The sequence below is a fragment of the Argentina silus genome (assembly GCF_951799395.1).
Source record: "Argentina silus genome assembly, chromosome: X".
NCBI classification, from domain to species: Eukaryota; Metazoa; Chordata; class Actinopteri; order Argentiniformes; family Argentinidae; genus Argentina; species Argentina silus.
Genome location: NC_139653.1, coordinates 28,780,239 through 28,801,129, shown reverse-complemented (window position 1 = coordinate 28,801,129; position 20,891 = coordinate 28,780,239). Strand labels below are relative to the sequence as shown.

The following is a 20,891-nucleotide window of genomic DNA, read 5'->3' as shown; positions in this document are numbered from 1 at the left end:
TATAATTATTTTGTGCTTTAATGCCTATCCTTTTGATGCTCTACAACATCAGAAGGATACAGTGCCTATAGAAAGTCATCATACCCCTTTGAAATAGTTACTATATTTGTCGTACAGCCTGAAATCAAAACCCATTAAAAAAAATCTTTTTCCAGCTTTATGTACAAATTTAGCCATACAACATCACACTAATGAAAAAAAAAGGCGACAGTTCTGAAAATTTATAAAAAAATGAAAAACAACAATAACAGGGTTGGAAAAATCATCAGTCCCCTGATTTAATACTTTGTAGAGCCACCTTTTGCTGCAATTACAGCCATCAATCTGTTTGGATATGTCTCTACTAGCTTTGCACACCTAGATTGGAGAATATTTGCCCATTCTTCCTTGCAGAATTGTTCGAGTTCAGTCAAATTCCGTGGTGAGCGGCGATGGACTGCTCTCTTCAAGTCCATCCACAGATTTTTTTATCGGATTTAAGTCAGGGCTCTGACTTGGCCACTCAAGGACATTCACCTTTCTATCCTAAAGCCACTGCGTTGTTCTTTTGGCGGTATGTTTACGATCGTTGTCGTGTTGGAAGGTGAATGACCTGCCCATCTTCAGCTGTCTAGCAGAGGAACGCAGGTTGTCCTCAAGAATTTGGGTGTACTTGGCAGCATCCATTTTCCCTTCAATCCTGACCAATTGCCCAGTCCCTTCTGAAGAGAAACATCCCCACAACATAATGTTGCCACCACCATGCTTCACAGTAGGTATGGTGTGTTTTGGGTGATGTGCTGTGTTTGGTTTTCACCAAACATAGCGCTTGGAGTTCAGCCCAAAAAGTTCCATCTTAGTCTCGTCTGACCATAAAACCTTTTTCCACATGGCAACAGAATCTTCCAGGTGTGTTTTTGCATAGCACAAACGAGACTGAGTGTGGCACTTTTTCAGAAAAGGCTTCTTTCTTGCTACCCTGCCATACAGGCCAGCTTTGTGTGACGGCCTGATCTAGGCAAGGTGTTGGTGGTGCCATACGTCTTCCACTTCCTAATGATGCTCTGAACGGTACTCAGAGGGATAGCTAAAGCCTTCGAAATCTTTTTGTAGCCTTCACCTAACTTGTGCCTTCCTACAACTTTATCCCGGAGGCCTTTTGAAAGTACTTTTCCAACCATGGTGAACCATGCACTTCTAGTCGTGGAATCCTCAAGAAACAGCTGGTTTTATTAATTAACCCAGCTGGTTAATTAATTTTTAATAATTGTCCAGAATTTTTACATTTTTTATTTTCACTTTGATGATGAGGGTTATAATGTGTACATACATTTCAAAAAGTTAGATTTGATTTATTTTAATTTCCAGGGTGTAATGTGACAAAAGGTAAAGATTTCACAGGGTATGATGACTTTCTATAGGCACTGTATGTCCATTCTTCACCAGAGAAGCAGCACAACTTTTGGTCCAAACATTTGTAATCTCTCGCCTTGACTACTGCAACACACTCTTGGCCGGTCTCCCTGCCTCCACAACCAGGCCTCTGCAGCTCATCCAGAACACTGCCGCCCGTCTGGTGTTCAATCTCCCCAAATTCTCCCATGTCTCTCCCCTCCTCCGCACCCTTCACTGGCTCCCAGTAGCAGCTCGCATCAGATTCAAGACCCTGGTGCTCGCCTACCGGGCGGCAAAGGGAACAGCCTCTCCCTACTTGCAAGCAATGGTCAGCCCCCAAACTCCGCTCTTCCACCTCGGCTGGCCGCCTGGCACTGCCGCCTCTACGTGGATGCAGCAGCCACACTACTCATTATGATATGGCTATATTTCCCGGAAGAGCATATTTTTGCACACATTCCTGATTTTTGCTATTCTCATGCCATACACTATAGGATTGAAGAGTGGTTGGCATATAAGAAAGTACACAGATAGAATAATGCGCATTACATTTGGAACATGTGTCATGTTGAATCTACTTTGGAGCATCTCAAAGAAACAGCCAAATGAGAAGTTAAGCAGTGAGGCGAGATGGGGAGTGCAAGTGGTAATAGCTTTTTGTCTGGTCTTTTTTGAAGCTTTTAAACTAATTTTCAGGATCTTGATATAAGAAAATGAGATAGGAATTAAAGGGACAGCGACAGACACAATCATGGCAAAGAGTCCATAGATGCTATTAACTGTTGTTTCTGAACAGGCAAGTTTTATTACCGCATAGTTGTCACAATATACTTTGTCTATGATGTTCCCACATAATTGTAATCGAATACTTAAAGAAAGAGTTATAATGAATTTTAGAAAAGAGTACAACCATACCAGTAAAATTAAGAGACAGACCTTATTAGGGGTCATGACAATTTTATACTGAAGAGGATAACAGATAGCAAGGTACCTGTCATAAGACATGAGTGCTATATTGCAATATTCAACAGATCCATATGTGTACAGACAAAATATCTGTATAAAACAATGCACAGTGGAAATAACATGTGTGTTTGAAACCAGTTGACCTATAAGAAATGGTAACAATGCTGTACTACCATACAATTCATTTACGAACAAGTTGCACAGAAACAGATACATGGGTTCATGCAGGCTTTTCTCCATGAAAATAACCACAATGAGCAATGTGTTTGCTAAAACAATTGAGATGTATATTGCAGTTATTATAATAACATACAAGTACTTTAAGTGTCCACTGTCAGTATATGCTGCTAGTATAAATGATGCTAATTGTGTTGAATTTGCCATTGTCCTCAAATACAGTATTGATACAGTACAGATAAAGTACAATTACAATTACAAGTACAAGTATAATTTGGTTTACAAGACAGGGATAACAATGTCTACAGAGGGAAACGATGATCAATTACAGTTGACATCTCAGCATTGCATAATTTTTACTGATATTGATTTACTCTTCAAAGTTTCTACCATCATTGACATTGCCAGTATTACCTGGGAAAACTGTGACTATGTTTGTGTTGCTTTAATGAACATTGAATTGAGCATACAGCAAACATAATTTAGTCTAAATAACATTGCAATATAATCATTGATAAATGGCTTTGACACACTGTCCCTGCTTACCTGTCTCTTTTCTAACCGTACACTTATAGACACTCCAATTAATGTACATTACACAAGTTATTCTAGATCAACTGATGTCTTTCTCCTAACTGCTTGCTTATATTGTAGGAGGGGGTGGGGCATAATGGTAGAACTCTAATAACAATAATAATTAAATAATCATGGGCAGGTGACTCAGCTGTATGCTTTACACACAAAAAAAGATTCTTTCAAATGCTTTGACATTTCTTGTTTGTGAAAATATAGCTCTTTTCATTACATGTAGGTCTCATTGTGTAACGTCTCATCAATAATTTTTCAAATATTCATTGATGTGCACAATACAGCCTATTTAACATTACATCTGTGGACAGTATTTGCATTATGTTGCAAAGGTCTTTTTTCAGCAGGCAGTGCACTAGGCCTTAACTTATTTTGAATTGTACATTCTGCTCCTTTAAGGGCACGGTTTCAGGACTGGCACTTTCATTCACTGAAAAAAAAATCAACCAACAGTAAGAAAAGTTGAAACGACAGTAGGAATACTGTAGGTGTCACTTCATGTAGAATAAAGAGGCTAAAAAACAGAAAGACATCTTCACCTTTATTTGGCAGTAAAAACTGGTGAAGGCAAAATCTTAATAAATCTATCTAATGGTGCAACACAACTGTTGCATGTGAAGTGACTCAAAAGTTGTAGGGTGAACTATCCAAGATTAGCGCTCATTTTGTTTAACCCTGGTAGGAAAATATATGTTGTTTTCATACCATGAGTTGTGATACAGGTGCTAGGAGAAAAAAAGTGTTTAAATAGCACCAAGTTTACCAACATCTAGGTCTTATTTCTGTACAAAAAAACAAGCTTAACTCTCAAACTCTTAATAGGTTTTCCAACAGGTGCTTTAAATGACATTTTATCACCTATCCAAATGCCCAGGTACTTAAATGTGGGGGTTCAATTTGGGCTCCTTTCAACGTACAAATATGCAGATCATTCAATATGCAATATTACAATATCTAGGTATCAATATCTACAATATCTTTTTTATAGAATCAAAACTTTGCTGAAGGTCAAGAATAGTCTGCTAAACTGAAGACACGAGAATGCTTAATAATGGTTTATTGAGTAGACTGTAAAATCAGTCCATGCTTCAAGGAATGTTAATAATCTACACATTTCTAAAAATACTTTTTCGCCCCCAAAACATTTTTTTCTGTATGGTAACACTAATCTTGTGTGTTCTAGCTCCATATAGTATTGGATTAACAGCTGGGGAAACAATTAAAAAATACAAAGAAAGTATTACACGAACTGTGTAGGGAATAAAACTCATATCAAATCTGCTTTGATACACCTCAAAAGAACAGCCAATTGAAAAATTTAAAATGGCAACGATGTGAGGTATACATGTCCTCATCAATTTAGTTTGTCCACATTTTGTTAATGTTAGGCAAACCAGAGTGATTCTTATGTATGAATAAATTATCATAAAAAATGGAAACACTACGGCAAAGAATGTCATTATTGAGCTGTATATGTTGAGATGTGAGATATCTGTGCATGCCAATTTAACCACTGAGAAGTTATCACAATAAACCTTTTCAATTATGCTTCCACACAATTTAAGGCTAACAGTAAGTGACAGATTAATACTGCACCTGCAAAATGGTATTAACCAGATCATGGCAATAAATATCTTGACCTTTGTGGGAGTCATAACATTCTCATAGTGTAAAGGGAAGCATATGGATATGTATCGGTCATAAGCCATTACCATGAGGTTTATGATCTCACACCCACCATATGTGAGAAGATTGAAGATTTGAAATAGACAACATTCTCTTGATATTTGATCGTTCCCTGAAAATATATTGAACAAAATGAAAGGAGTTAAAATAAAGCCACCATATAGATTTATGCATGCTAAATTAGCTATCAAAATATACATAGGTTTATGTAAACATCTGTCTGTACTTATAGTGTAAATTATCAACATGTTCCCTAATATGGTGATTGGATAGAATAGAATCAGTGCAGCAGCAAATATGAATCTCTGTTCAAATATTCCGCTGTAGGCAACCAGAGTGAAGGAGACATTTGACATTGTTCACACTGAAATAAAAAAGACAGGAAATTAGTTACTCTTCCAAAAATGAACAGGAGTTCTTAAACATTGTTTCACATTCTTTTCTGTTTACAAAACCTCAATATCAATCTACTGTATCTGAAGCCTTATTGAAATAGTTATGCATAACGTCTTGATAAAGAATAGTACATGGAATATTTCTTCCTGGGATAATTAACATATACTTTACCTTGGATTTAATCCCTTCTATGTTTTAAATGAAGGACCCTTGTCAGTCCCAAGACATAATCCGATAATGTGCCAGTCAATATGTGCATTTATACTATTTCAGTTTGGAATGGGAATAGCAAGACACAAAATCATACACTGTGAGAGGATAGAGAGAGAGAGAGAGAGAGAGAACAAGAGATTCCAGGGGGAGGTGCCAAGGTGTCAGGTAAAGAAATGCACAGGTCCTCTCCCATAAGTCTCATTTACAGAAAAGCTTTTGCTCCCATGAACTTATGGGGGAAAATACGATCTTGAGACAGTCAGTGAATCTTTGCGTTTGCGAAGGGCGGTTAGTTGCACAGTTAGTTGTGCTGCACATATCACTGATTTACAAATCACCTTTGGTAAAGAAATGAGCACAGATTTTGTGATCAATATCAATGAATCTGCTCAGTGCCTTGCTGGGGCTGATTCTCTCAAACGCTGAGCTTGTTTTTTCATTGATTAGGTCGACTATGATCAGTTGAGCAGTCTTATGGCCTGTGGGTAGAAACTGTTCTGTAGCCTATTGGACTGGATCTGGATGCTCTGGTACCTTTTGCCAGAAGGTGACAGAGAGAGCAGGGCATGGTTGGGGTGGCTGGTAATGATGAGTTGATGTGTGACTTAACCAGCTTCTCAAAGCACTTCATGATGATTTGCAACAGGCCGGTAGTCATAGAGGCAGGTTACCTTGTTCTTCTTAGGGACTGGCATGATAGTGGTCACTTTGAAACAGTGGGGATTACATTTTTAGTCAAAATGACTAAGATGTGCCAAAATGAACACTGTAGTGTAGCGTTGTGGGGGGACATGCAGCGTTCGGCCTGTAGAGGGAGCTACAGGACCGTGGCCGGGGTTGTGTCGGCGAGACTTTGTTGCACACCTGCTGCAAATGAAGTCTCGTCGGCGAATGTTTAAGATGTGTGTGCTTCTGCCATTTCAGTAGGAGAGGGGAGCTGGGAACGGCGGAGCGAGAGAGAGAACGGGGCGAATACGAAGTCGTCGAGCGAGCGTGAAGGAGGCTGGAAAGCCAAGAGACATTAACAAAAAAGACTTTATGAATAAACGGGAGCAATCCCTCAGTGATATACTGCGTCTGCCTCTCTGTGTCAAAGGACCTTGTTACAGTGGCGCCCAACCTGGGACACAGAAGTAAGACAGAATGGAGGCGCTAGCAGCGGCGATGTCGAGGATAGCGCTTGTCCTCGAGCAGCAGACGGCCCTGCAGCAGACCCAGCAGGAAACGCTGGAGGAGCTAACGGCGGCGAGGATCACGGACAGCGCCCTCCTCCAGGACTTCACCAGGGTCGGCGGGCCGGCGCCGGGGACCGGAGCGGCACCAGGTACCCCCAAGGTCCAGCTACAGAAGATGGGGGACCTGGACGACCCAGAGGCGTTCCTCGCGGTGTTCGAGGGGACGGCAAGGATCTCGGGGTGGCCGGACCGAGAGTGGGCCTACCATCTGCTGCCCCTCCTGTCAGGGGAGGCGCAGCTCGCGGCCCACAGTTTGCCGGCGGCCGCCCAACGGGATTACCCGTCCTTGGCCCGGGCGATACGGGACCGCCTGGGCCTGACACCGGAGGAACACCGGCGCCGGTTTCGGGCCATGACAATGGAGGAGGGGTGCCGGCCCTTCGCCTTCGCCCAGCGGCTGGGGGACAGCGCATGGCGGTGGCTGGACCCCGAGAACAACTCGGCGGTGGAGGTCGGGAACCGGGTGGTAATGGAGCAGTTCCTTGCGGGGCTCCCGGCCCGCACCGCCGCCTGGGTCCAGTACCACCGCCCCCAGGACCTCAAGACCGCCGTGGGACTGGCCGAGGACCATCTCTCCCTCCCACCGCGGGGGCCACAACGACCAACCCCGGCCCCGCGGCAAGGGGGGGGGGCCGACGCCAAGGAGGAGCCGAGGGAGCGGAAGGAGAGAGGCCGGCGCCCGCCCCAAGGTCGAGATGGCAGGGGCGCAGCTATCCAGAACCGACCCCGGCCCCACAGGGAGCACCTCGAGCGACAGGGGGGGTGTGTTGGCGGTGCGGACGGCCGGGCCACGTGCAGGCCGAGTGTCAGGCGATGGACGTGGGACAGGTCGTCCGCATCGGCGACATACCGGGCCCTCCCCCCGGACCAGGAGCGGCGTATCGTATTCCGGTAAGGATACAACATGATACGCACCAGGCATTCTTGGATTCGGGCTGCATGCAGTCCATGATCCTGGAGCGCCTGGTTCGGCCGGGGGCATTGTTGAAGGCATCGAGGGTGCGGGTGAGGTGTGTGCATGTGGACATTCACGAATATCCGGTGGTCGCTATCGAAATTCATTTTGAGGGGAAAAACCATAGTGTACAGGCGGCGGTTAGCCCACGCCTCACGCATCCCCTGATTCTAGGTGTGGATTGGGAGGGGTTTCCTCAAGCGGTAAAGAGGGCTACCGGGATGCGTGCACGACAGCTAGGGAGGTGTGTGGCGTGTAATGTGCTCTGTGCCGAGGCGGCGCCTCGCGACACTGCCGGGGAGCCGGAGCCGGCGGGGGCGCCTCACCCAGAGACTTCCCCGCCGAACTATCCGCTGCTAGGCGACTTCCCCCTCCAGCAGTCTCGTGACGAGACCCTAAGATCAGCCTTTGACCAAGTGATAGCAATTGATGGTACTTTGATACGGCCAGACACAGTGCGCGCCCACCCCTATTTTGCGATTATCAGCGACAGGTTATATCGAGTAAGTCGTGACTCACATAGTCAGGAGGAAGTAACCCAGTTGTTGGTTCCCCGCAGCCGCCGCGAAATGGTCTTCCAGGCGGCTCATTTCAACCCCATGGCGGGCCATCTAGGGTATGACAAAACACTGCACCGTATAATGGCTCGATTTTATTGGCCGGGGATTCGGGCAGAGGTGCGTAGGTGGTGCGCTTCCTGTCGGGAATGTCAGTTAGTAAATCCCCCGGCCATTCCACGGGCCCCCTTGCGGCCCTTACCATTGGTCGAGAACCCGTTCGACCGCATTGCGATGGATATTATCGGGCCATTTGACCGGAGCACACAGGGTTATCGATTTGTGTTGGTCTTGATAGATTACGCCACCCGATACCCCGAGGCAATACCTCTGCGCAATATCTCTGCCAGGAGTGTAGCGCAAGCATTGTTTCAAGTCATCTCCCGCGTGGGAATCCCGAAAGAGATTCTCACCGATCAGGGCACTAATTTTATGTCACGCACCCTCAAGGAACTGTATGGCTTGTTGAACATCAAGGCGATTCGAACCAGTGTTTACCACCCGGCCACTGACGGCCTTTGTGAGCGGTTCAATCGGACCTTGAAGTCAATGATCCGGAAGTTTGTCCACGAGGATAGTCGGAATTGGCATAAATGGCTAGATCCCCTGTTGTTTGCGGTGCGGGAAGTTCCCCAAGCTTCCACCGGGTTTTCCCCGTTTGAATTACTCTACGGGCGTAAGCCCCGGGGTGTCCTAGACCTGCTTAAAGAAAATTGGGAGGAAGGGTCTAGCGACAGTAAGAGTGAGATCCAGTACGTCCTCGACTTGCGCACAAAGCTCCACGCCCTAGGGGCTATCTCACGTGAGCATTTGCTGCAAGCCCAGGAGCGTCAGAAACGCCTGTATGACAGGGGGACTACCCTACGAGAGTTTACACCGGGAGACAAGGTGCTCGTACTGTTACCCACCTCCAGCACGAAATTACTCGCGAAGTGGCAAGGGCCGTTTGTGGTCACACGTCGCATGGGGGACGTGGATTATGAGGTTGTACGCTCGGACCGGGGGGATAGCTTGCAGGTGTATCACGTCAATCTCCTAAAAAAATTGAACGACGTGGTCACGGTTGCTCTGGCTACGGTAATTCCGGAGAGAGAGGAGTTCGGTCCGGAAGTCCCAAAATCGAAAGTTAGCACTCCGGTCGATATTGATAACCATCTCTCTGCTAGCCAGGCCACGGACGTTGCAGATTTGCAGCTTAAGTTCGCTGACGTGTTCTCTCCCCTGCCCGGTCGGACTACGCTCATCGACCACCATATAGAAACGCAGCCGGGTTTAACGGTGCGCACGCGTCCCTATAGGTTGCCGGTGCACAAACGAAACGTTGTGTGCACGGAGTTGGAAGCCATGCTGGAGCTGGGTGTGGTCGAGGAGTCCCGCAGTGATTGGTGTAGCCCCATCGTGCTTGTCAACAAGCCAGATGGGGCTATACGGTTCTGTGTGGATTATAGACGGGTTAATGCGGTCTCCAAGTTCGATGCATATCCGATGCCCCGGGTTGACGAGCTCTTGGACCGGCTTGGTACGGCCAGGTTCTTCACGACATTGGATTGCACAAAGGGATACTGGCAGATTCCACTCTCGCCGGTGTCCCGGGAGAAAACGGCATTCTCCACTCCGCTCGGGTTATTCCAGTTCACCGTGCTCCCTTTCGGGTTGTTCGGAGCCCCAGCCACTTTTCAGCGCCTCATGGACCGTATTCTGCGGCCGCACGCCGCCTATGCTGCGGCCTACCTAGATGACATTGTCATTCACAGTGACACCTGGCCGCAGCATGTGCGGAGCGTGGCTGCTGTTCTGCGGTCCCTGAGGCAGGCGGGGCTGACGGCCAACCCGAATCGGGCGGAGGGAGATCCGGTATCTGGGGTACCACTTGGGACGGGGGGAGGTGCGCCCGCAGATTGAAAAGACTGCGGCCATCGCCGCCTCTCCCCGGCCCAAGACAAAGAAGGAGGTGAGGGCCTTCCTGGGGCTGGCTGGATATTACCGGCAGTTCGTACCGGGGTTTTCAGAGCTGGCCAGTCCCTTGACGGACCTCACCCGGAAGGGTGCCCCGGATCCGGTCCAATGGTCGGGCCAGTGCCAGGGGTCGTTCGAGGCCCTTAAGGGGGCTCTTTGTGGAGAAACGGTCCTGTATGCGCCTGATTTTAACCTCCCTTTCTCCCTACAGACGGACGCGTCGGATAGAGGGCTGGGAGCAGTGCTGACCCAGCGCGTGGAGGGGGCCGACCGACCGGTGCTGTACCTGAGCCGCAAGCTGTCGGAGAGGGAGGGCCGGTACAGCACCGTGGAGAAGGAGTGCCTGGCCATCAAGTGGGCGGTCGGCACCCTCCGCTACTACCTGCTGGGTCGCGCCTTCACCCTCTATTCCGACCATGCCCCCCTCCAGTGGCTCCACCGCATGAAGGATGTAAACGCGAGGATCACCCGGTGGTACCTCGCGTTGCAGCCCTTCAACTTTTCCGTCGTGCACAGACCGGGGGCGCAGATGGTCATGGCAGACTTCCTCTCCCGTGCAGGGAGGGGGGGAGTAGGTCGTCGGCCGTCGGGTCCCCGGCCTGTGTCGGGCGGTGGGGGTATGTGGGGGGACATGCAGCGTTCGGCCTGTAGAGGGAGCAACAGGACCGTGGCCGGGGTTGTGTCGGCGAGACTTTGTTGCACACCTGCTGCAAATGAAGTCTCGTCGGCGAATGTTTAAGATGTGTGTGCTTCTGCCATTTCAGTAGGAGAGGGGAGCTGGGAACGGCAGAGCGAGAGAGAGAACGGGGCGAATACGAAGTCGTCGAGCGAGCGTGAAGGAGGCTGGAAAGCCAAGAGACATTAACAAAAAAGACTTTATGAATAAACGGGAGCAATCCCTCAGTGATATACTGCGTCTGCCTCTCTGTGTCAAAGGACCTTGTTACAAGCGTACAGCCCAGTACCGTGCAGGTTGGGATGGTCATGGTGCTGAGTCTGGGCATCTCGGGCTCTTGCTGCTGCCCCCTCTACCCCCAGAAAGTCCCGCCGGTGGGCTGGCCCATGACAGAAGGGACCCGGTGTAAGCAGCCACTGACCTTGTCCCTTAGATGTGCTGGGGGCCACCTGCTATATGCTGATTCTCTCCTACTGTTTGATGTATCTGTTTTTTTGGTTTGCAACAGCTCTAATCTTGTGTTGTCCTCTGTCCTCTGCTCTGAGCCCCTCAAAACTATACTCCAGTTCCTGAATTCGTCCAGGCTGTGTCTACTCCACCCTATATCATAGTCCTTGCCACCCAAACACCATGGACCCCTGAACTCTTGCACCACAACATCCCAACCCACACAGTAATGGGCCATACACCTGCACTTGGAGAGCCTACAGCACAGGCCGCAGCCAACCCAAGCCTGCACACCGCAAGATCCCACCCACCACTGAACAGGAAGATAGGCCCGAGAACGGCCCAGGTAGCAGAAGCCGCCCCCCCCAACCAACTCAGTAGAGGGACCAACACCAAACATCCAAGTCGAACCAACCACGACCCGTCCACCAGTGCAGGGCACCCCCCGCCCATAGGCAATGACTGCAGCCAGACCCGGACAATGCCCAGGGCAGCCACCACCACCCCCAATCTGTGTAGCCCATGCCAAACGCCTGCACGAGGACGCATACAGCAGCAACCCCGGCCGGCCCAAAGCCCCAACCTGCCAGTGCCTGCTCATCCCGAGTAATAAGGAGAGCATGGGATCGCCCCCAAAAGCTAACACCAGCCACCAAATCAATGTCAACCCAGTGGCATTCCTGCATCGGGTGGGGTAGGTGCAGCTGCCCAGGCCGGCCCAGCCCCCACACCACCAGAAGGCGCCCCAGTAACCATCCAGCCCCCAGGCAGGAAAAGCAAGGATGGTTTATCGCCGGGCTAAGCCTGGTCATAACACTGACTAAAGAAAGTTCCACTTTTTATGTCCGAAACGCAAGCTTCTAAGCTGTAGTACTTCTCGTTTCATTGAAATATAAAGTTGAGTGTCATCTGCATGACAGTGAAAATGTACACCATGCTTGCGAATAATATTGCCATGGAGTAGCATATACAGAGAGAACCATAAAAGGCCTAATACTGAGCCTTGCAGGACACCAAACTGGACCTTAGAGGGAGATGAGGTTTTATCATCTTGTAGACCGATTTTGGTGGTGCCAGCCTTGATTTAAATGTGTAGACCTATCTACAGTTGAATGAGCCTGGCGGACATCCTGAAGAAATCGTACCCTCGCCATTTGCAATTTGTCTCACACCTTGTCCTTTGTTGGGAATGATACTTAAAGAGAGGGACAGCAAAATGTTCTTTGAGTTTTGGGATAGGCCCATGACGGGCACCTTTCTCCCGTGCTGTCCTTGACGCACGTTACCGTATGGTTAAAACTTAGTCATATGTTGCTTTAAAACTAAATTGGTTATTTTGTTGATACTCTATTCTCACTCTTCCTATGTGCATTAATGTCATGTTGTGCGCTAGATAAAGGTTCTGTTAAAACAGCACAACATAACCTGGTCACGATTACAACAGAGTTGAATCTAGGATCGAGTGTCTGTCACACAGGGATGAGCAAATCATTATCAGTCATTATTAACCATGAAATATCTTTTGGAGTCAGAAATAACGTAATGTTAACTTGTGTTAGTTGGTCATGTGACCACGTGTGTTGTGTTTGCTTCATTATGTCCATAACTGTTAGAAGTAATTATTGGGAATAAATGTATGTCTCATTTTTGACCCGCCCTCTATTCTTCAGTGTCTTATTTCAATCTAGAAGCAAACAAGATTCTCTAACCACTCTAAAAGGACAATATGATCAACAGTACCAAAATTTGTGCTAAAGTCAAAAAGTACAAGGACACACACAGAGCTCTGGTCTGAAGCCAGCAATAAGTCATTAACTACTTTGACTAAAGCTGTTTCAGTGCTACATTGGGGTAATTGGTGAAATAAGTATAGCTCGTTATAATAACGATTTACCAGATCATAAGAAAAGAAGAGCAGTTTTTACGTGGTTAAATGAGAAAGACTATAACATTTATTGTTTACAAGAAAGCCATTCCACAGTGTTAGATGAAGTTGCGTGGAAAAAGGACAAGGGGTGAAATGTACTTTTGTCATGGGCAAAAAAAATCTAAAGGTAAAAATCTAAAGGGGTGATAATATTATTTAAAAACAACTTTGATTGCATTGTTCAACCTGTCAGAGATCTGCTAGGTAGGTGGATCCTCTTGAACATGCTGTTGGACGATTTGGCTTGTTAATCTGTAATGGGGTGTAGGCAGACCCAAGTGCAGACAGCAGGCAGGACTCATTGTTGCAAAATCAAAAATCTTTACTTGAATACTCACAGGGGAACACAGGTACATTAAGTGAGTGAAAACTCAAGACTGAGCACAGAGTAACAGAAAGACATGGCTAATATAGCAGGTAACAAATGAGGCACTGGTGTGCCAATGAAAATAATCAAAACAATAAAAGAGTCTATGGCGGCCTCTGGCGACCAGAGGAGGGAGCAGCTCAGGAGCATTCCTGACAATCTATATGGTCTAAATAATGATGATCTACACTTCTGAGAATATCTATAACAATCTATTGAGTCTACGAGCAACAAATGATCCTATTACTATTGTAGGAAGTATTGGAAGTGCATCAATGGATTGTAAATTATCACCCGCTCGCGCACAAAGAGATCACAACTATTATGGATACATTAGAACTAGTGGATATATGGAGATGTAAAAACCCTGACTTGGTGAGATATACATGGAGGAAGCTAAATCAAGCTACTCGTCTTGACAATGTCCTTGTGTCTTTCTCTTTCGCACCAAACATTTAAAAAAGTCTTCATAGGTGACGGAAGGAAGAATTTAGTTGGCCTTCCAATAACTCTTACAGAATTCCCACGTGGATGGGGATATACAAAATAATGTATAATTGACTGTTTCTACCATAATATAGGTACAGCTTATCCTCTTATTGTGTGGGACACTTTCAATTATGAAAAATGTACTATACTATGTATTGGATCGCTGGTACAACATTCATTACCATGCAGTTTACCAATAAAATGGGCCGATGGAGCAGTAGACATACTTGGTATTCATATTCCCTAAGACAAATGAATTTACTACCATACATTTAAAAAAAAAGTTAAAATAGACAAGATCTTGCAACCTTGGAGAGGTAAATACCCATATCTATGGAAAAATCACATTAACTCCTTAGTCATATCTCAGCTCACATATTTACTTATGGCAGTAATAACTCCAGATGATTTGTTCTTCAAATTATATGAAAACAAATATTTCAGTTTATTTGGAATGGTAAACCAGACAATTAAATAGGCCTATCTATAAAATAAACATGAATATGGGTGGTTGAAACTAGTAAATATCAAAGCATTGATCTTCTCCCTAAAAGATTCAATCATTCAAAACTGGTTCTCTAGCATATTACTAAGAGAAGCTCATCCTCCATTTAAAAAATGCCCTTATGCCTTCATACAGATTACAACATCTAATTGTCGGTACATTGAAAATGAAATACTGTAATAAGTATCACTTTTCTTAAAACAAGCCATACAAAGCTGGTTACAATTTCTGTCATCCTCAACAACAGTCAGATCAAATATTATAGCAAATCATCTGGTTAAACTCAAATATACTTATTAAAAAAAAGAAAAAAATGTACGGAATAATTTATCAATGATATTAAGAAGGATGGAAATATTATGCCACAAACAACATTTAAATTAATATGGGACAATGCAAGAATATGTATGCTCAATCCAAAATTACAATTAACTGATTACAACCTTGCCACAAAGTTGGAAGAGGAAAATTAGAGAATGACAAAGTAAGGATTTAGTTTGTCTGTCACATAAAAAAATCACAAATGGCTGAAAAAGATGAGAACAAATAGATCAGTATACCAGTTTCATGATCGGTTTATGAATCAATATATAAACCGACTCATTAGAGCTAAAAGTTACAGAAACTATGTCAAACATCACAGTATAATTGAAAAATATATGGCACAAGGAAACCAAGAGAGAGTGGTATATCGAGAGATGGGATGGGGTGGGAGCAGATGAGGGGTGGAATTAAAAAAGAAATCGAAAGAACTATACCAATTCAAATAAAAAATATTTTGGCATGTAAAACAGGAAAAATACCAAATATACCATAATGGACATACTGTAAATTACCATGTTTAAAAAAAAAATAATAATAATGTGTGTGTGTGTGCACACAGTGGGGGAAATTATTATTTGATCCCCTGCTGATTTTATTAGTTTGCCCGATTACAAAGAAATGAGCGGTCTATAATTTTTATGGTACTTTTATTTTAACAAATAGAGACAGAATATCAACAAAGAAGTCCAGAAAAACCACATTATATAAAGTTATAAATTCATTTGCATTTGATCGAAGGAAATAAGTATTTGATCCCCAAGCAAAACATGACTTGGTGGAGAAACCCTTGCTGGCAAGTACAGAAGTAAGACGTTTCTTAGGTTTGCACATATCTCAGGAGGGATTTTGGTCCACTCCTCTTTACAGATCCTCTCCAAATCCTGAAGGTTTCAAGGCTTTTTTTTGTGCAAACCACTAGTTAGCCACAAAAACAAGATGGCCAGGTTACGGTTGGCTAAAAATTAACTAAAAGAGCCTGCAGAGTTCTGGAGAAAGGTCTTGTGGACAGATGAGACAAAGATTAGTGCCAGAGTGATGGCAAGAGTATAGCAAGTGTGGAGTATATGTGTTCACAGGTGGCCATCTGTTAAGTGATATGCTAATCAAGCCAACCATTTGGAAGTGGTTTTCACCACAACCAGTGATGGTGGGTGATCAAGTTATGTGTGACAAGAACTATCAAACCAATTGACATACAGAGGGTAATGCTTTGTATCCTGCTTCAGACTGGGTGATAGATCAAAAGGGTAAAACACTACAAGGACTGGGGAAAAACTCACTCAATCTCCAGATTTAAATCCTATTTACATGCATTTCATTTGCTGAAGAGGAGATTTAAGGCAAAAAAACAAACAACAACTGAATCATAGTTTTAGGACACTATTATTTTCACTAAACCAGTTAAAACTGATCTGTTATACAAGGATACAGTTCTGAGTCAACAACAAAACGTACTTTCCTAAAAAAATATATTGATATTAAAGTATATTTATCATCAGTCCACCAAAAGTGTGGTCCCAAAATATAATTACATTGTGCTTTAATGCCTATCCTTTTGATGCTCTACAACACCAGAAGGATACAGTGCCTATAGAAAGTCATCATACCCCTTTGAAATAGTTACTATATTTGTCGTACAGCCTGAAATCAAAACCCATTAAAAAAAATCTTTTTCCAGCTTTATGTACAAATTTAGCCATACAACATCAAACTAATGAAAAAAAAGGTGACAGTTCTGAAAATTTGTAAAAAATGAAAAACAACAATAACAGGGTTGGAAAAGTCATCAGTCCCCTGATTTTAACACTTTGTAGAGCCACCTTTTGCTGCAATTACAGCCATCAATCTGTTTGGATATGTCTCTACTAGCTTTGCACACCTAGATTGGAGAATATTTGCCCATTCTTCCTTGCAGAATTGTTCGAGTTCAGTCAAATTCCGTGGTGAGCGTCGATGGACTGCTCTCTTCAAGTCCATCCACAGATTTTCTAGCGGATTTAAGTCAGGGCTCTGACTTGGCCACTCAAGGACATTCACCTTTCTATCCTTAAGCCACTGCGTTGTTCTTTTGGCGGTATGTTTACAATCGTTGTCGTGTTGGAAGGTGAATGACCTGCCCATCTTCAGCTGTCTAGCAGAGGGACGCAGGTTGTCCTCAAGAATTTGGGTGTACTTGGCAGCATCCATTTTCCCTTCAATCCTGACCAATTGCCCAGTCCCTGCTGAAGAGAAACATCCCCACAACATAATGTTACCACCACCATGCTTCACAGTAGGTATGGTGTGTTTTGGGTGATGTGCTGTGTTCGGTTTTCGCCAAACATAGCGCTTGGAGGTCAGTCCAAAAGGTTCAATCTTAGTCTCGTCTGACCATAAAACCTTTTTCCACATGGCAACAGAATCTTTCAGGTGTGTTTTTGCATAGCACAAACGAGACTGAGTGTGGCACTTTTTCAGAAAAAAATTCTTTCTTGCTACCCTGCCATACAGGCCAGCTTTGTGTAAAGCTTGTGAGATTGTTGTCACATGCACAGACAGACCAGTCCCAGCCATAAAGACTTGTAAGTACTTCAAAGTTGCCTTTGGCCTCGGTAGCTTCTCTGATCAATGTCCTCCTGGCTCGGTCATCCAGTTTGGACGGACGGCCTGATCTAGGCAAGGTGTTGGTGGTGACATACACCTTCCACTTCCTAATGATGCTCTGAACGGTACTCAGAGGGATAGCTAAAGCCTTCGAAATCTTTTTGTAGCCTTCACCTAACTTGTGCCTTCCTACAACTTTTCCCAGAGGCCTTTTGAAAGTACTTTTCCAACCATGGTGAATTCTTTGCAGAACCATGCACTTCTAGTCGTGGAATCCTCAAGAAACAGCTGGTTTTATTAATTAACCCAGCTGGTTAATACATTTTTAATAATTGTCCAGAATTTAAAAAAAAATTATTTTCACTTTGATGATGAGGGTTATAATGTGTACATAGAGCTCAAAAAAGTTAGATTTGATTTATTTTAATTTCCAGGGTGTAATGTTACAAAAGGTAAAGATTTCACAGAGTATGATGACTTTCTATAGGCACTGTATGTCCATTCCTCACCAAAGAAGCAGCACAACTTTTGGTCCAAACACTTGTAATCTCTCGCCTTGACTACTGCAACGCACTCTTGGCCGGTCTCCCCGCCTCCACAACCAGGCCTCTGCAGCTCATCCAGAACACTGCCGCCCGTCTGATGTTCAATCTCCCCAAATTCTCCCATGTCACTCCCCTCCTCCGCACCCTTCACTGGCTCCCAGTAGCAGCTCGCATCAGATTCAAGACCCTGGTGCTCGCCTACCGGGCGGCAAAGGGAACAGTCTCTACCTACTTGCAAGCAATGGTCAGCCCCCAAACCCCTGTCTGATCAATCCGCTCTTCCACCTCGGCTGGCCGCCTGGCACTGCCGCCTCTACGTGGATGCAGCAGCCACACTACTCATTATGATATGGCTATATTTCCCGGAAGAGCATATTTTTGCACACATTCCTGATTTTTGCTATTCTCATGCCATACACTATAGGATTGAAGAGTGGTTGGCATATAAGAAAGTACACAGATAGAATAATGCGCATTACATTTGGAACATGTGTCATGTTGAATCTACTTTGGAGCATCTCAAAGAAACAGCCAAATGAGAAGTTAAGCAGTGAGGCGAGATGGGGAGTGCAAGTGGTAATAGCTTTTTGTCTGGTCTTTTTTGAAGCTTTTAAACTAATTTTCAGGATCTTGATATAAGAAAATGAGATAGGAATTAAAGGGACAGCGACAGACACAATAATGGCAAAGAGTCCATAGATGTTATTAACTGTTGTTTCTGAACAGGCAAGTTTGATTACCATATAGTTGTCACAATATACTTTGTCTATGATGTTCCCACATAATTGTAATCGAATACTTAAAGAAAGAGTTACAATGAATTTTAGAAAAGAGTACAACCATACCAGTAAAATTAAGAGACAGACCTTATTAGGGGTCATGATAATTTTATACTGAAGAGGATAACAGATAGCAAGGTACCTGTCATAAGACATGAGTGCTATATTGCAATATTCAACAGATCCATATGTGTACAGACAAAATATCTGTATAAAACAATGCACAGTGGAAATAACATGTGTGTTTGAAACCAGTTGACCTATAAGAAATGGTAACAATGCTGTGCTACCATACAATTCATTTACAAACAAGTTGCACAGAAACAGATACATGGGTTCATGCAGGCTTTTCTCCATGAAAATAACCACAATGAGCAATGTGTTTGCTAAAACAATTGAGATGTATATTGCAGTTATTATAATAACATACAAGTACTTTAAGTGTCCACTGTCAGTATATGCTGCTAGTATAAATGATGCTAATTGTGTTGAATTTGCCATTGTCCTCAAATACAGTATTGATACAGTACAGATAAAGTACAATTACAATTACAAGTACAAGTATAATTTGGTTTACAAGACAGAGATAACAACGTCTACAGTGGGAAACGATGATCAATTACAGTTGAAATCTCAGCATTGCATAATTTTTACTGATATTGATTTACTCTTCAAAGTTTCTACCATCATTGACATTGCCAGTATTACCTGGGAAAACTGTGACTATGTTTGTGTTGCTTTAATGAACATTGAATTGAGCATACAGCAAACATAATTTAGTCTAAATAACATTGCAATATAATCATTGATGAATGGCTTTGACACACTGTCCCTGCTTACCTGTCTCTTTTCTAACCGTACACTTATAGACACTCCAATTAATGTACATTACACAAGTTATTCTAGATCAACTGATGTCTTTCTCCTAACTGCTTGCTTATATTGTAGGAGGGGGTGGGGCATAATGGTAGAACTCTAATAACAATAATAATTAAATAATCATGGGCAGGTGACTCAGCTGTATGCTTTACACACAAAAAAAGATTCTTTCCAGTGCTTTGACATTTCTTGTTTGTGAAAATATAGCTCTTTTCATTACATGTAGGTCTCATTGTGTAACATCTCATCAATAATTTTTCAAATATTCATTGATGTGCACAATACAGCCTATTTAACATTACATCTGTGGACAGTATTTGCATTATGTTGCAAAGGTCTTTTTTCAGCAGGCAGTGCACTAGGCCTTAACTTATTTTGAATTGTACATTCTGTTCCTTTAAGGGCACGGTTTCAGGACTGGCACTTTCATTCACTGAAAAAAAATCACCCAACAGTAAGAACAGTTGAAATGACAGTAGGAATACTGTAGGTGTCACTTCATGTAGAATAAAGAGGCTAAAAAAACAGAAAGACATCTTCACCTTTATTTGGCAGTAAAAACTGGTGAAGCCAAAATCTTAATAAATCTGCAACACAACTAATGGTGCAACACAACTGTTGCATGTGAAGTGACTCAAAAGTTGTAGGGTGAACTATCCAAGATTAGCGCTCATTTTGTTTAACCCTGGTAGGAAAATATATGTTGTTTTCATACCATGAGTTGTGATACAGGTGCTAGGAGAAAAAAAGTGTTTAAATAGCACCAAGTTTACCAACATCTAGGTCTTATTTCTGTACAAAAAAACAAGCTTAACTCTCAAACTCTTAATAGGTTTTCCAACAGGTGCTTTAAATGACATTTTATCACCTATCCAAATGCCCAGGTACTTAAATGTGGGGGTTCAATTTGGGCTCCTTTCAACGTACAAATATGCAGATCATTCAATATGCAATATTACAATATCTAGGTATCAATATCTACAATATCTTTTTTATAGAATCAAAACTTTGCTGAAGGTCAAGAATAGTCTGCTAAACTGAAGACACGAGAATGCTTAATAATGGTTTATTGAGTAGACTGTAAAATCAGTCCATGCTTCAAGGAATGTTAATAATCTACACATTTCTAAAAATACTTTTTCGCCCCCAAAACATTTTTTTCTGTATGGTAACACTAATCTTGTGTGTTCTAGCTCCATATAGTATTGGATTAACAGCTGGGGAAACAATTGAAAAATACAAAGAAAGTATTACACGAACTGTGTAG

General features: G+C 43.7%; 3 protein-coding genes across 3 annotated transcripts; all 3 read right to left on the bottom strand.

Annotated features, from left to right (window-relative positions):
- Positions 1-1,797: 1,797 nt before the first annotated feature.
- LOC310822323 (olfactory receptor 11A1-like) lies at positions 1,798-2,724 on the bottom strand (the record flags this gene model as incomplete). Its single annotated transcript, XM_083694668.1, has 1 exon — positions 1,798-2,724. One exon carries the CDS (start codon positions 2,722-2,724, stop codon positions 1,798-1,800), a length of 927 nt encoding a protein of 308 aa, XP_083550794.1.
- A 1,157-nt stretch (positions 2,725-3,881) lies between these two features.
- Positions 3,882-11,107, bottom strand: LOC310822322 (olfactory receptor 4K2-like; the record flags this gene model as incomplete). The annotated part of the gene is made up of 4 exons (XM_083694667.1): positions 3,882-3,887; positions 4,311-4,397; positions 4,746-4,903; positions 11,059-11,107. The coding sequence occupies 4 exons, from the start codon at positions 11,105-11,107 to the stop codon at positions 3,882-3,884; spliced, it is 300 nt and encodes a 99-aa protein (XP_083550793.1).
- Positions 11,108-18,319: 7,212 nt separating this feature from the next.
- On the bottom strand, positions 18,320-19,246 carry LOC310822320 (olfactory receptor 11A1-like; the record flags this gene model as incomplete). The annotated part of the gene is made up of 1 exon (XM_083694665.1): positions 18,320-19,246. The coding sequence occupies one exon, from the start codon at positions 19,244-19,246 to the stop codon at positions 18,320-18,322; it is 927 nt and encodes a 308-aa protein (XP_083550791.1).
- Between the last annotated feature and the right edge of the window lie 1,645 nt (positions 19,247-20,891).